The 16,259-nt window shown below is 42.1% G+C and overlaps 2 protein-coding genes across 2 annotated transcripts; one reads left to right on the top strand and one right to left on the bottom strand.

Moving 5' to 3' along the window:
- The first annotated feature begins 8,528 nt into the window (after window positions 1–8,528).
- LOC102720439 (zinc finger protein CONSTANS-LIKE 5-like) lies at window positions 8,529–10,297 on the top strand. Its single transcript, XM_015838180.2, has 3 exons — window positions 8,529–9,247; window positions 9,332–9,463; window positions 9,566–10,297. Exons 1-3 carry the CDS (start codon window positions 8,615–8,617, stop codon window positions 9,875–9,877), a joined length of 1,077 nt encoding a protein of 358 aa, XP_015693666.2. The 5' UTR covers window positions 8,529–8,614; the 3' UTR covers window positions 9,878–10,297.
- Window positions 10,298–12,186: 1,889 nt separating this feature from the next.
- Window positions 12,187–13,654, bottom strand: LOC102720158 (PTI1-like tyrosine-protein kinase At3g15890). Its single transcript, XM_040525194.1, has 4 exons — window positions 13,573–13,654; window positions 13,338–13,488; window positions 12,374–13,242; window positions 12,187–12,283 (listed from the first exon to the last, which is right to left on the bottom strand). The coding sequence occupies exons 1-4, from the start codon at window positions 13,623–13,625 to the stop codon at window positions 12,187–12,189; spliced, it is 1,170 nt and encodes a 389-aa protein (XP_040381128.1). The 5' UTR covers window positions 13,626–13,654.
- Between the last annotated feature and the right edge of the window lie 2,605 nt (window positions 13,655–16,259).

The raw sequence follows: 16,259 nt of genomic DNA, 5'->3' as shown, positions 1-16,259 counted from the left end.
ATTCTGGGTATAAGTTTTTTTTCTGGTTGCTGAAGGATGATCTCTGTTCCGAGGCTTCAGATGCTCTCACAACTCATTCACTTTTATTCCTGTTTCTTAGTAATTGCAAAGCTTTGTGCTAATTTCGAGTTACCATTTTCTAGAGATGCTGACAGTGCACATGGATAGCCGCTGAAGCGGCCCCTTGCCTTCGCTTTTGCTGCTGTTCACCGATCAACACCTGACCAACCTGCCATTGCAGTGTTCGCCTTTCGGCTGGGTGGTGCAAGCAGTGTAGAACTGCAGAGTGAGTGCTCTGTGCATTAGACAAAGCTACTTTGATTTGGTGACCAAGCGTATGAGATAGAGAGCTTGTTCTCTCGGCAACCCCAGAGAAAAACAGGTGCCTGTCAACTCACGGTACGAACGGCTAGCCGACTAGGGGTGGGTAGAAAAAACTGAAACAAAAACCGAATTTTTCGCTGGCTGGTTAGGACTATCCGAAATAATTTTGGTTAGTTCGATTATCGGTTAACCAAAACAACTGAAAAAACAAACTAACATAAATAGCATTAAACTAAGCCCAGTTGTACATAAAGCCTATGAAATTATATAACTATGATGCTATGGTTGAAAATTATGTAATTATGATGCTATGGGTGGAGATATATTTATGATTTGGTATCATCTTATGTTATTAATTATAAAAAAAAATATAGGTGTTGTTAATTTTTTGAATTCCTTTTTTTTTACAATATCAATTTATCAAATTTCGGTCATGACCGAAAATAAAAATGAACTAACCGAAACCAAATTGCTTGGTCCAACCTTTTCCTAAACTAATTTTGATTTTGATTTTCTGATAACATAATTTCCCCTGTGACGAAACTAACCAAATGTCCATCCCTACGAATGGCCAGTCTAGTTTTGTTTGTTGTTGCCTCATCGGAACACATATTTCCGCAGAAATAGTTTAATTTCTTCTATTTTCTTAAAAATCCTCCAAACTAAAAGGACCGAGTTTTTTTTAAAAAAAACACCATAGAAGTTGGTTCAGTTTTTTCTTTTTTTAGCCAAAGTCTCATGACATTCTTGCATTTGAGAGGTGATCTAAAATAAGACAGAAGGACATTGATTTATCTTTTTAAACGAAACAGGGTCGTCAAGGTGGTTTGATCACACTTGACACACCTCAAAAAGCATGATAAGTCAGATAAGGTGATAAGCAAACAAATCCTAATCCTCTTCCGATCCTATTTCAGTAGTACTGTACTCCTTTTGTTTGGACCAGCGAAGCTGTCACCTCGCTCATAATTCAGAAAAGATGGAAATGGGGCTCATGCCTGCACAGGCTGCATCTGCAGGTCACATGAAGCCAGGTACTCGTGGATCGCGTGCTCTTGCCTCTCCAGCAGTGTGCACAGTTTGCATACTGTTTCAGATAGCAGAGTTTTTTTTTTTACTTGGCTGTAGCAGCATTGCTGGTCAATTCTGTTCAGTTCAGACCACGGCACAATGAGCTAGCTGAAAAATGTCAGTAATTGCCCTTGCTCATGCCAGCCACACGAGTCACACGACTGATATTTGATGGCGACCTGTATACTGTAGCGTTGGGGAAGCTGTTGTTTTAGTGGGGGTGGCCAGCCTAATAATACCTTATGAAATCTCTAACCTTTTTGATATATGGAGAATTGTTTTTCATTTGCCATATTTATAAATGGAGGTTTTTTTGGTTCCTAAAAGGTGTGATTTTTTAGTATATATGAATTTTATAGAAATGGAATCCATTTTCAACTGTATAATTTTTAATTAATTTGTTTGTATCCTTAAATAGTTATTATGGACCGTTCCATCCAATTAATTACTCAATGAAAAAACAGACCCTCATTTTTTAAAAAAATAAATGGAGTAATGTACATGCTTAACTTGTACACGCCGTTTTCAGAAAAAAAATCTCTCCATATAAGATTTTTGAAAGAAATAAATCATTTTCGACTTTGTAATACCATGTATTTGGGCTTTTTAATATTTATTACAGAGCCTTTCAATTAGCTGGTTCATACTCAAGTATTCCCGAGACCAAACAAATCTGATCAGGATAGGAATAGGAGTTTGTATCAGTATTTATGCGACGCATAAATACAAGCTATTATTACTACTCTAAAATGTGATTGGCTGGAAAATGCCACTTGCAAACATTTTTTTCTCAAGTTGCGTTTCGTGTAGCGAGGAGCCAAATCCATGATCGATTTTGCATCGATCGATCGACCAGGTCGCAACCAAGGGGCGTCTGGAAAATTCCAAGTGGTGAACTGTCGCCCAAAAATTATGAGATTTCGCATCATTGGCGAGCCCAAAATCTTCCCCCCAAAAAAAAAATGCTGAAATCACGTGAAGAAAGCTTAATAACACGGGAAGCTGGGCCCTCCAAAGATGTTGGCGGGGAAACCGATAATCAATCTCTCGGCCGCGTCCAACTTGGTGCTGCTCCGGCCCCACCAACCTTGATCCGGTGCGCACTGGCTGCTTGGTGCTCGCTAATGTGCATAATTACTGCCACGATTTGTCTTAAAATATAATTCTATTTTTAGCAGAGATAATAATGAAAAGGAAAAAAAATATAGTGTTCAATATTTAGATTCAAAGGTAGGAGAGAAAAAAATAGAAAATTGATGCGATAAGTAATATTGTAATATTAAAAATACTTATATTTTAATATATAATTCAAATCCTAAAAATAATTATATTTTTTTAGAATATAGGGAGCACCAGATAGCCTAATACAGTTATGTTGCTATTGTTTCGTACTGTCCACTTATCCTTATTTATCGGTTTACTTTCAATTTAAGTTTTTACTTATTTTTTATAAATTAAACTTTTTAATTAATTAAACTGAACCTATCATCTGTTATTTGAAAAAAAAATAACATTTCGTTATTTATCCTTATTATTTATCTGTTGGGCAATAATATTTGAAAAAAATGGATTTCAACGTCATCCCATGTTTCAAATGTTCAATCAGTGGTTTAAGTCTGGGGATTCAATCAGACGTCTTATGATTCAATGCATCACATGATCGTTACTACTCTGTCCCAAAATAAACTAATTTTTCACTTTTTACTTATAATTTTTGACTTTTCATCTTATTTAAAAAAATTTTATGATTGATATTTTTGTTTTTATTAGATGATAAATCATGAAGTACTTTACGTGTGACTAATTTTTTTTCTAATTTCTTAAAAATTTTCAAATAAGACGGATGGTCGACACGGAAACCGAAGAATTGTTTTTTTTTTTTTGACAGAGGGAGTACTTGTTAGGGATTTAAAAATAGATGATCTCCTGTGTTCAATTGCTTTCTGGAGAAAGTTGGATTGGCAACTTACGAGAACATTATTCTCCCACATTTCCCTCTTAAAATATTATAAAAATTATCACACGGGATTACGAAACGGCATGATAACATGGAGACGATATATCATGTCACATAGTCTAAATTAATCCACAAGTGGAAAAGGAAATACATATTTTGAGAAGCAAAGGAGAGAGAAAATTAGAAGAGTGATTGAAAAAAAAGCTCTCATGCAAAAGAAGGAAACAAGTTATTTCTCATCGAATTTCATCCTTTTCCTTTTCCTCTTGATATCTAACACATTTTTTTTGAAAGGAAACATATTTTCAAGCTGATTATTATGGGTGCTCGACTATGATTGTGACCTTCATTACCAAATACACAAGTCACACCAATTTATTATTACCTGTTTCATATTGTAAAACTTTCTAAACTTGTCTAAATTCATTTATCGATGAACGTATATAATTTATATGTGTGTCTAGATTTATTAGCATACATATGAATCTAGGCAATGCTAGAAAGTCTTAGGGTCCATTTGAATCACAGGAATGAAAAAAATAGAGGAATATGAAAAACATAGGATTCTGACAGGAATGTATGTGTAAAACAGAGGATTGCAAAATACATGAAAAACGTAAGAATGACCGTTTGATTGGACCATTCTAAAAATATAGGAATTTGAGGAGAGATAAAGACACAAAGAATTTTTTTTCCAAGAGATTCTACCTCTTGCTAAATTTCCTCCAAAATTTGTATGGAAAGAGGTATTCCATAGGAATTTCATAAGATTTATTCCTTTGACTCAAAGGGCTTTGTAGGAAAAATTCCTATAGAAATAAAATACTCTAAAATTTCTATAAATTTTCTTTGAATCAAAGAGGTTCTTATATTGCGAAACACTGGAGTAGGTGAGAAGCCTTCCAAAAACAGTCTGAGAAGCCTTACAAAAACAGTCTTTTGGGGGCAACGCTCTGAATCTCGCACTATCTTACATACTGTACATGTTTTCCTTCGGAAATTATATATATAGAAAAATACTAAATGTCATGGTCCACACCTTCTTTCGTATACTCATGGACGTAGATCATGTAGCTGATTGATCATGTCCTCATCCAAACACGCAACAAACATGTACAGGTGGCCAAAGCAACCTATACTGTTTACGAATTGCGACAGGATTTAGATGGTTCTGCTAAAAGATAAAACACGAAATATTATTTGAATTTTTTAACAATTTAATTATATAAATGATGAAGTAATCATTTAAGAAATAATATAACAAAATTTTGTACAATATTTTTATAAAAGAACAATCATTCACCAGTTCGGTAATCGTACGGGCAAAAAAGCTGAGTACAAGGCTGAGAAAAATCTAGCAAAATTATCGTTTGACACATTGATGATGCAGCAGCGTGGGTCACATGGTGCGGCGGCCGCACGGGATCCCGGGCGTTCGGAGATGACGGCATCCGGTTCGTCACCCGGCACCGCGGATGGAAATGACGGTTGTGCCCCTCTCGCTCCCCCGTGGGACGTCGCGAGTCGACGCGTTCACGTCAGGTTTAAGCGTCCACGTTCCCGGGCCCGGGAATGCGACCTCGCGCTGCCGAGTCTCCTGTTTTTTTTCTTTTATTTTTTCTCTCTTTGGCCTGTCAAATTACGAAACTGCCCTCCGTCTGTCCTGCACAACAGCGGCAACTCGCGGTTTTCCGAATTTTCGAATTCTCTTTCCCAACAGTATGAACACTTGAACAGTACCATCTGTCAATTCCAAAAACAGTGAACTCTTTTTTCTTGTGACTATAAGACTAAATTTAAATTACCTTAAATTTAGAGTTTGTTTTGAGGTAATTTTCACCGAAATTTATTTTCGAGCATTTGCTTTTAGATTACTAATAATATGTATATATTTTTTATTCATAAATTGTTTTTAGTTTGCAAATATGATGTTAGCTCTTTTTTTTATCCATTGAACACACGAACAATCACCTCCTATAAACACTGTGTGATTTAAATCTCGTATAAAAATATAAATATTATTGACACTATTAATAGTACTATTTGTGTCATCGATCACTTCTCATTTAAGAAATCTTTTGCATTTCACACATGGTCATAAGTTCTTAAAGACATCCAAGCAAATGTGTGTAAATGACACATAAAGGTTTTTGAGGTGACACCCAAAATACATTTATATACGCATACTAATACAACATAAGTCAGGGTGGAGATACAAATGAATTGCAATATAGGTAGTCAATAATGCTTTCTTTTTGTTGAATTTCACAAAAAATATGGCTATTTTTATAAGATATTTGGGGTATGAGCATAGCCTTGCTTCTTCCCTCTGTCGCTAGATAGGTAGTCAATAATGCTAGAACGTAAACGACCCCGTTTTCTTCCGGGGATGTACCGAATGTTTCCCCTCCTCTTTTTATTGATCGGCAGCGCTCCTACCTCTCTTTCAAACAAAAAGTGATGTATATTGGCTAGAGTACATATGAAAGCCAATGAAATTTGTTGATCAACCTCTTTATTTTCTTTTCTCTACGTGAGATGCATGAGAGAATAATATGCTTTTCATATGAGAATATACTGTCAAGGGCAAGTATTTATCGACGGTGCTCTAGATGTAAGGCACTTTTGAACCAATTCAGTAAATTTGGATAACTTTTATATGCAATGCTTATCATCAAACTAGGGTATGAAAAAAATCAAACAATATATTTATAAACAAAAATAATCTATAAATAAAATATTTATATATATGTTAAAGACTGAAAAATAAATAACGATGAAAAAACCTAAAAAAATGACTCTAAATTTAAAGTTAAAAATTAAAATTTTATCTTATAAAACATAAAAAGAAAAGACGAGGATGCGAGGTTATTCACATTAAATAGACTAGATTGACCACAGCTCTTCAACATGAAAACATTTGATCTTGGCATAACAGCAACTCAATTACTGATACTTCATTTGAATTATATTTTTATCGTTTATTCTTTACAACTATTCTTTAGTTAGACAATCTTTGAGGATAGCAACATGTTCACATAGTAGCTTGTTAAAACGTTTTCCACAAGAGCACAGGACATTTTGCTTGGCTGTGGCTTTATATCAGAGGGTACTTTGGTCATTTCCTGTGCCCCAAGATCCGTTTAGGTGGCAGGCAAAGCTGGCAAGACATTGATGTGCAGGGTGTCACAGCTAATCACCAAGATGACAGATGCTAATCTCCTAACGGCGCTGTTGACGGCGTCAGGTCCATAAAGCTAATCTTTGTCTTTTCCAGCTTTTTAGGAATTTTGCAAGTTGCGGCCAGTGACCCCAAAAGAGTGGTTGCTTTCATGATATCTTGAGCAGTGAAGATGCTTAGTCCATGCTAATAGAGTATGGTTTTGGTTTTGACCAAAAGAATAATGTAATGTGGCAATGTTACTCTAACTAGTAATCTATAGTCAAATGGATTAACGTAAGTACAGATGTTTTTAAGGCTATTTTTTGTGACTAGTGATAATTCATATTGGATTTAGGTTTCTTCTACTATGATGGTATCACATAGAATGATTAACTCTTGCATAATTCAACCATGTTAAGGGTGCTACAGTTATAAGTTGATTTTTCTCATGTAGTTAAAAAAAACTCAGGGGTTATAAAAGCCAGATGACATATTTATAAATAAAAAATAATTTATGAATAAAACTTTAATATATATATTTTTAGCTATATAAAAGCCAAAGCTACAAATTAAATTTCCATGAAAAACACCTAAACCAACTCTAAATTTAATATTATAAATTTTAATTTTAATTTATAAGCATAAACAGACGTAAAAAGATAGTACGGACGTGATATATAACTTGGTAGATCTTAGGGCCACTCGATACTGTGAGCTCACCATGGCACAGTGGCGGGGTGTACCATTGGAGTTTGACGTCACTAGCAATAGTAACAATTAGCTGACACTTCTCTCTTTTCGTTTTTCTTACATTTATAACTCAAAATTTTAATATTTAATCTTAGAATTAATTTTAGGTTTTTTCTCATAGTTTAGTTTTTAGCTGTTACTTTTAGATCGCTAAAAATATATATACAATATTTTTATTCATAAATTAACTTTTATTTATAATTATGTCGTTAAAAAAGTCAAACAAAAACGAGGGCTTGAGATTGTGGTACGGTGATGTAGGTGTGGATGCTGAGGAAACCACATTAACTACTAATAACAATTAGCCGTTCAGCAGTGTGGCTGTGCAACCATAGCCAGGAGAATCGAGCACACCTAATTTACCTGAGATGTGTTTCCTTTTGGATATATTTCTCCGTCCTTAAATGTAAGACTTAGGTTTAGAATTTCTCTACATTTACAAATGGAGGGAATTGAAGACATTTAAACTTAACAGTGAACTCCGTACAACATAATAGATCTAATTTGCCTGCTTGTTGAGTTCGTTTAAATTCATATTTGTATTTTCTAGACTGGCATGAAATAAACTCAAAATGGGTTATGACAAGGCTGGACTCAAATAAACTAATTTACCGAAAGGATTGATAACTTAAGGAACAAGGTTTGAAATCGGGAGAGCTTCCGACAGCTACCATTTATCCCAAAATCTCTACCAGCCAGAAGGTTTTACAAATAACAAGTAGATTACGAGAATACAGAGTAAAGCATTCAAAAAATAAACTAGAAGATAAAAGTTGGACAACCCATTTTTTACGGATTCCATGGAAATAACTTCTCAAGAGTTGTTTCTTTAATACTAAGGTCGTGTCAAAATTCTGTAAAATTTCTGCATTTCGGATAAACCCTAAATGCTGTGACTAGACTGACATACTGTGAGGTCAATCCGTCACGGTCGGGGGTCTAATCCACCATTACCGTGAGGATTATCGCTCCCAAGCTGATTCCTTCCCCCGGAAAAGCCAACCCGACCCGACCCAGCCGACCCGATGCCGATCGGACCGGACGCGCCTGACCCTGACCAGACTCGTGCGCGGGCCCCACCCCACTCACATGCACAAAATCGACCGGTGGGCCCCACCCCCACCCCCAGCAAAATCCCACCCCGACCCCCATTTTATTTCAACCCATTTCGCTTGGCTCCCCGCCCACCACGTGTCCCCTCCCCGCCACGTCACCATCCCCCACCTACTGCTACTACTTGTACCTCCCTCCCCTTCCACTGCTCCCCCCCACGCGCGCGCGCCTCCTCCCCACCCGCCATTGCCGTTGCCGAGCAGAGCGGAGCGGAAGCGGAGGAGGTGCAGGTAGGTATGATGGAGCTGCGCAAGTACTGGGGGGTGGGCGGGCGGAGGTGCGGGGCGTGCGAGGCGTCCCCGGCGGCCGTGCACTGCCGGGGCTGCGGCGGGGCGTACCTGTGCACGGCGTGCGACGCGCGGCCCGAGCACGCGCGGGCGGCGCACGAGCGGGTGTGGGTGTGCGAGGTGTGCGAGATGGCGCCCGCCGCCGTCACCTGCAAGGCCGACGCCGCGGTGCTCTGCGCCGCCTGCGACGCCGACATCCACGAGGCCAACCCGCTGGCCAGGCGCCACGCGCGCGTCCCCGTCGCGCCCATCGGCTCGGCGGCCGCCGCCGCGGTGGCCGCCGAGGCCATGCTGTTCGGCGGCGGGGACGCCGACGTGGTCGACGAGGAGAAGGCGGCGTCGGTCGCCGAGCAGCGGCACGGCGTACTCAACCTTAACGTCGAGGCCAAGGACGTGAAGCTCGACTACCTCTTCTCCGACCTCGACCCCTACCTCAACGTCGAGTTCGCGCGCTTCCCTCACGCCGACAGCGTCGTCCCCAACGGCGGCGGCGGCGCCGCCATAGAGCTCGACTTCACGTGCGGCCTCGGCGGCGCCAAGCAGTCCTACAGCTCCTACACCGCCACCGACCTCGCTCACAGCGTGAGTTCCCTTGCGATCTACCTCGTCGACGTACGGACGCCTAGCTTGCTGATCCGTCTTTAACCTATCAACCTTCTGCTGCAGGGCTCCTCGTCGGAGGTCGGCGTGGTGCCGGAGGCCATCTGCTGCGGCGGCGGCGGCGCCATCGATCTTGACTTCACCCGGCCGAAGCCTCAGCCCTACCTGCCGTACACCGCGACTCCTCCGAGCCACAGCGTAAGCTCCCCCGCCTTTCGCTCGCACGCACGCATTCGCACACAAGAGAAAAAAAAATCCACCACTCGTGCTGATCAAATCTTGCTCTGGTCTCGCGCGCAGGTGTCGTCGGTGGATGTCGGGGTGGTGCCGGAGCCGGGGGAGACCAGGACGGCGGCGCTGGCGCCGGCGGCGATGGGTGAGGGCCGGGAGGCGAGGCTGATGAGGTACAGGGAGAAGCGGAAGAACCGCCGCTTCGAGAAGACCATCCGGTACGCCTCCCGCAAGGCCTACGCCGAGACGCGGCCTCGGATCAAGGGCCGCTTCGCCAAGCGGACCGACCACGACGCCGACGCCGACGCCGACGACGCCGACGCCGACGTGCCCTCCTCCTACATGCTCGACTTCGGCTACGGCGTCGTGCCGTCCTTCTGATCGCCGGCCTACTCCGGCGCGGCGGCGGCGCCGCCATGTACTTGTGTAATCCTTGTATCGATCGATCGATGTGTAGGGGTGTAGTAATCCCATGTAGTACTACTACTCCTTTTGAGCTAGCTGCGCACTGCTAGTAAATGTTACTGCTACCTGTACACTACTGCTAATTACGTGCTTACTACTGGTAAATTATTTTTTTGATCAGCAAGATCTATATTGTATTAGCCCCAACGAATAAATCGCTACTACTGCTACTTGGTATTGATCAAGATCAAGCTTGTTCATCAGCTAGGGGATAAATTGCTGATGGAAGATTTGTTGCTTGATGACTTTACTTCATTCAAGTTTATGCATGCATAAGCTTACCACAAAGAATCATCTGTTCAATTTGTTTTTTTTCAAGTGAGGAATTGTTGATCATCTTATGATCATGTACAGCCGATGAGATATGCAGAGAAATTCAGCTCATTAATTAGCTGACGGTAGAAATGAACAGATGAGCACCAAAGCCGTCGACATGTGGCGTGTTAATTAGGCCCATCTTGCACCGGCCAATCGTGTCCACAATTCTGATTCACAACCTTTTCTGGCCGCACAGGACGCAGGACAGAGACTACATTTTTGGATGACTATCTCGTCTTTTTTTTTCTAACGAAGAAGAAAACATCCTAGCTTTTATAGAAAGCAAAATCTAAAGTTTGGGGTAACAGTGATGGGGTGTTTCGATGGCACCTTGAATGATTATGGACCGTCCGTTGCTCTTGATTAATATAAATTTTAAATGAGTAGAAAATATAAAATTAATATCAAAATATATAAATATGTAAATTTCGGAAAAAATATAGGTAGTTTGATACAACCTACCGCAAAACTATGGATTTATCACTTAATTTATAAATTAACCACATATTTAAGATATGGTATGAAAAAACACATGTTTAGTAAATAAAATTGTCTCGAAACTATAAGTTTATTTAACCATAAAACTTAAAATGTTTATAGCTCCAATATGATAAATAGTCTTAGGAATCTCTAGTTAATTTTTTATCCTTAATATTAAATATTGTCTTTTGAAGTTTACTCAATATAAATATACTTCATAAGCGTTAAGTTTGCATGCCAAATGACATGATACAGTAGATGAATGGTTAAAGTTAAAAGTTAACCTTATCAAGGTCTCGAACAAATGTTTTACATGCTCTTCTTTTCGTTTATTCTCCCTTTTAAACTAAAATTTAATTTTTTAATTTTAAATTAGAGTTAATTTTGATATTTGTTCATGTTGTTTATTTTTCAGTCTTGCCTTTCAGATCGCTAATAATACGTATATAAAAGTTTTATTCGGAACATGATCGCAATCTAAGACATAATCTAAGCGTGACAGAATCCAAGTTAAACGAGTTTAACAAATCTGATCTTGAGTTGCAGTTGCATTATAAGTAGTAATAGTATTTTACTTTTGCTATTGATCAAACGTTTGATTTTTTTGTTTTTCTATCAAACATGCGGCAATGCATGCGGAGGTTGGGGGAAATGCGTATATGAGATTTTTTTTACTTACATGACTTCAAATTATCCAATAAAAGTGATCGGATTTGATCGATAAAATTAAAGTTTTTAAATATTTGATCACGGACCCACAGTATTTGCTACTCTACCTTGCTGCCAAATGGTAGATCCGAAACTTGCGAACAATTCGAGGAAATCACATAACAAGTGCCAAGTCCCTGTCTCGGACAACAGCACACTGGAGCCAGCAGTAAGCAGTTCAATAACTCACTTTTATAACTTAATTGATACTCCCTGCATATTTTTTTATACGACGCCGTTGATTTTTAGTTTCACGTTTGACCATTCGTCTTATTAAAAAATTATATAAGTATTTTGTTATAATATAATTTATTATTATAGGAATTTTAAGTATACATTATAATTTTGCATATTTGGATATAAATTTTGAATAAGACGAATGGTCAAACGTAATCCTAAAAGTCAACGGTCTCATAAATAAAAATATGGAGGGAGTACGTAGTAAAAGATATTTTGCACTAACAGTAAATTAATATCTACTATGTAACAATCGACTATCCCCTCTGCAAAAGATGAAAAACTGTTTGTGGAATTGAGAACACCTACACTGGTTAACTGAAGTGTTCTTTTGTCATGTCACCAAGAAACTGAATTTCAAGTTCCATAAAAAAATCATAAAATGTTTTTTAATCCAAAATCATGAAATGTTCAAGAAAAAGCACAGGTGATCGTTAAACTAAGCACAGGTTGACACGTGTCACACGGTAGGACATGATCGATCAGTTCTTGATACCACCTTCTCCTCCAAAACTCTTGACGTAGGGATCCTGCATCGTCTGGTGCACCGGCATGGCGCCGAACACCCCGAAGTTCATGCTGCTCTTGTCGTCCATCAACGAGTACTCCTCGACCTCCTCGTCGTCGTCAATGTCTCCCTCCTCGTCGTCGTCGTCGTCGCCGTAGTACACGCTGCTCTTGTCCATCTCCATGAGGTGGTCCGCGTACTTGATGCTCTTTATCCTCACCGGCTGGTCCTTCTTTGTCCCGGCCACCGCCGCCGCGTCGGCGTCGCCGCGTAGGATGCTGACGACGACGCGCATGTCGGGGCGGCGGTCGGGCTCGCCCTGCACGCAGAGCGCGGCGGCCTCGACGACGCGCGCGAGCTGCGCGGCGTCGAACGCGCCCCGGAGCCGCGGGTCGACGAGGTCGCCGAGGCGGCCGCGCGCGATGAGCGGCTCCGCCCACTCGGTGATGGTGCGCTTGGCGCCCGAGGGGAGCCGCTCGATGGGCTTCCGGCCGGAGACGAGCTCGAGGAGGAGGATGCCGAAGCTGTAGACGTCGCAGGCGCCGGAGACCTTCCCCCACATGGCGTACTCCGGCGCCAGGTAGCCCAGGGTGCCCTTCACCCTGGTGGTCATGTGCGACACCCCCTCCGGCACCAGCTTGGCGAACCCGAAGTCGGCGACGAGCGGCGCGAAGTCGGAGTCGAGCAGCACGTTGCTGGCCTTGATGTCGCGGTGGATGATGTGCGGCGCCACCTCGTGGTGGAGGTACACGAGGCCCTCGGCGGAGCCGACGGCGACGTCCATGCGGCGCCTCCAGTCGAGCTGGACGTCGGCGGCGAACTGGCCGTGGAGGTGGGAGAGCAGGCTGAGGTTCGGCATGTAGTCGTACACGATCATCCGCTGCTCGGCGGCGCCGGCGCCGGCACCGGCGCAGTAGCCGCGGAGGCCGAGCAGGTTCTTGTGCCGCACCCTGGCCAGCACCTCCACCTCCACCGCGAACTCCATCTCCGCCTTGGAGTTGTTCGTCGCCTTCAGCTTCTTCACCGCGATCTGAACACACAACAACTAACTCCATCACCACCACCATTACAAAAACCACTAGCTGCCGAGCTGAAGCTGATCAATCCGCCGCCACCACCATGAACCTGGAGGCCATCGGAGGTCTTGCCCCAGTAGACGCTGCCGAAGCCGCCCTCGCCGAGCTTGTTCTCCTCGCTGAACCCGTTCGTCGCCGCGTGCAGCTCCTTGTAGCTGAACATCCTCCACGTGCTGCTGCTCATCGACGCGCTCACGCACCTGGAATCAATTCTGGTCAGTCGACCACAGCAAATTCCGGCACAAACACGACGTGTTCATCATCAGCAGACAGCACGTACGTACCCTTGCTCCACCTTCTCGGCGCTGCCGCAGCAGGAGCTCACCGACGAGCCCATGGCGATCGACACCCCCGACGAACTGCAAGCTGCTCTGTCCGTGCTTGTCTCACTCTGCTGGAAACTTGGAACGCACACGGATCAGTTCAGAGCTCGGCGAGCTGGGTAGTGCATCGAAGTGAACGAAGTGTGCTAGTGCAAACAAGAGGCAAGTGAAAGCTACTACTTATCATGCTGAGAAGGTTACAGGTTCCGTCCATGGCCGGCAAGAAATTGATATAACAATCTTATGTGCACCATTTGCAATGCCTCTGCTCTTCCATCTCCTGGGTTGACCTGGCTTGAAAATTGATATCGTATCCTCCTAAATTCCACTAAGAGAGGAAGCAAACGGCAATGGCGTGTAGCTTCCATGTGGAAGAAGGGTAGGTACTGGACTTGAACTGGGCCTGGGTGTAATGCAGAAGAATCAGTCGCTCCCGTTTCAGGCTTTCACGGGCCAGCAGGCCACCCCTTCTGGGCTTCCGGCTCATACATGCATGGAAAAACAGAAAGTAATCTGCATGTTGCTACAATTCTGATCCTGAAGTTGTTTTTACTTTTATTTTTTGAAAGACTAGAAAAAAATTACCTGGTCAAGTTAATTTTAAATAAAATTTGAAAATAAGTTTTAAAAATAAATTACACATTGAGTCAGGAATAGTAAATTATAGTCGATATACAATTGACTTGGGAAAATATATTGCATGGAAAGCTTATAATTGAGAATGATAAATTGTGTTTATAATTGTGATCAATCAGACAAGATGGACAATGTATTTTCAGGACGGACATCAAATTTACACCCTGCAAGAACAAAAGGAGAAGCCTGAACAAACCTGGGCAGTGGACAAGAGCACCGATCGGTGCCAATGACAATCTACGGTACATGCGAATTGCTATGTATTGGTGCCAGCACCGAGAGGAGCCAATTTAATTACATTCAGTCATCAGTATTCATATGTCATGTTTCACCAGCCTAGGATCTTACGAAACGACTCTGTTCCGGTGTTCCTGTCATCCCGAATTTCTAACACAACTAAGTACTTATATATTTTAATTCAAAAATCTATATAACTTTTAGCTACTTTTCGAACCAAACCCTTAAATTTTGGGGGTATTTAACATGATATTTAATTTTTTTCCCGAATGTTCATAACAGATTTGTCACTGGATCCACGTATCATAGATTCATGAGGGTCCACGTGCCATAGACAGCAAGTAACAAATCTATTTTGACCACTCGTAAGAGTGACAAAAAGTTAAATTTTCCGCACACAGGCTGTGAATACATCCGTCCACATCAGCTAACAAATATTATCCAACGTTCTATAAAAATGTGAATGTACTTCCAATAATATTACACTTGTGTAAGTCTTGTCATCAAATTCATTACATATTTGCCTTGACAAAAAAAAAGACGTGACTGTTTTAAAATGTATGAATCTATCAGAATTTTGTTTTTTTTTCTTCTGTAGAATTAGGGGTGGCCAGTTGGTCTAACCGAAAAATTCGATTCAGTCTTGGCCATGGCCGTAAAAATATAGAGGAGACAAAAATCAACACAAAGAATTAGGGGTGCACATATTTAGATCATCCTTCAACACCCGTCCTCGTCATTTCAGGAGAAAGGGATGGGCTGAAGGCCGCATTCCATCAAGGTTCACAATTCTGGTTCGAAATTTCGGCCCAGATAGGAAAATATTTCACCCAATTTTTCCATTTTTGCTGAATCGTGCAAATTTTATCCAAATTTGATCAAATTTTATTCACATTTAGGTTTTCTTTATTATCCTTAAAAAATATTTTAATGTACCAAAAAATTTAATATAAAATTCTCCGGCTTAAGCCTCCCGATGACGGGCGTCCGCTTTGCTCCGTCAAAATCGGCCTCTCATACAGTCGTACTAGCATTTGGATCATAACTCAGGAAGGGGCACACGTACGTACTCAGCCGAGGCGGCAAGCGGCGCCGGTGCGGATCGAGTGACGGGACACGATTCTCACGGCGCAGCAAGGCCATCGGCCACCGGCATCTCACCGTGCAGGCGAGCCGCCAGCCTGACCACCCATCGCCGCCGGCATCCTGCACGGCGTAGCCGCCTTCCTATGCTGTCATCCAGACACACACCCTGCCTGAAGCATCGATTCACACAGCTCAGTCGGATCTCCAAGCCAAAACCAGAAGAAACCTGGACGAACACATGCGCAATCTCTGCAAAAAAAAAAATCGCGGTTTTCTCATCAGATTCAGGCCAGAGCCTCAAAACTCTGCATAATCACAACGCGATTAAGTTCAGCACTGATCAAATCCTCCCCATTTTTTCCCCCGAGAATCAAATCCTGCACACAAGTTGAAAGTTGTGGCAGCGAAAAGAATCCAATTCAGCCAGGGATCCAGGCCCAGGCCCCTGAATTCCCGGTGCTTCAGGTGCCCTTCCACTCGCAACGCAAGAAAGCAACCAGTCAACCACTGAGCTAGCTAGGAATCCGAATCCGAATCGATCGATGCAGCCCGTATTGCTCACTCAACTTTGAGAATCCGCATTGGAAGTGAAGCTGCCTGCCACGCACAAGCGTGCCTAGGATCCGTCGATTCATCGAGCAGATAGATCACATTATTACATATATGTGGATAGAGAGCGGGGCCGACTC

The sequence above is a fragment of the Oryza brachyantha genome, chromosome 6 (assembly GCF_000231095.2).
Source record: "Oryza brachyantha chromosome 6, ObraRS2, whole genome shotgun sequence".
In the NCBI taxonomy this organism is placed as follows: Eukaryota; Viridiplantae; Streptophyta; class Magnoliopsida; order Poales; family Poaceae; genus Oryza; species Oryza brachyantha.
Note: the sequence above shows the minus strand (reverse complement) of the source record. Positions and strands in the feature narration are given on the sequence as shown.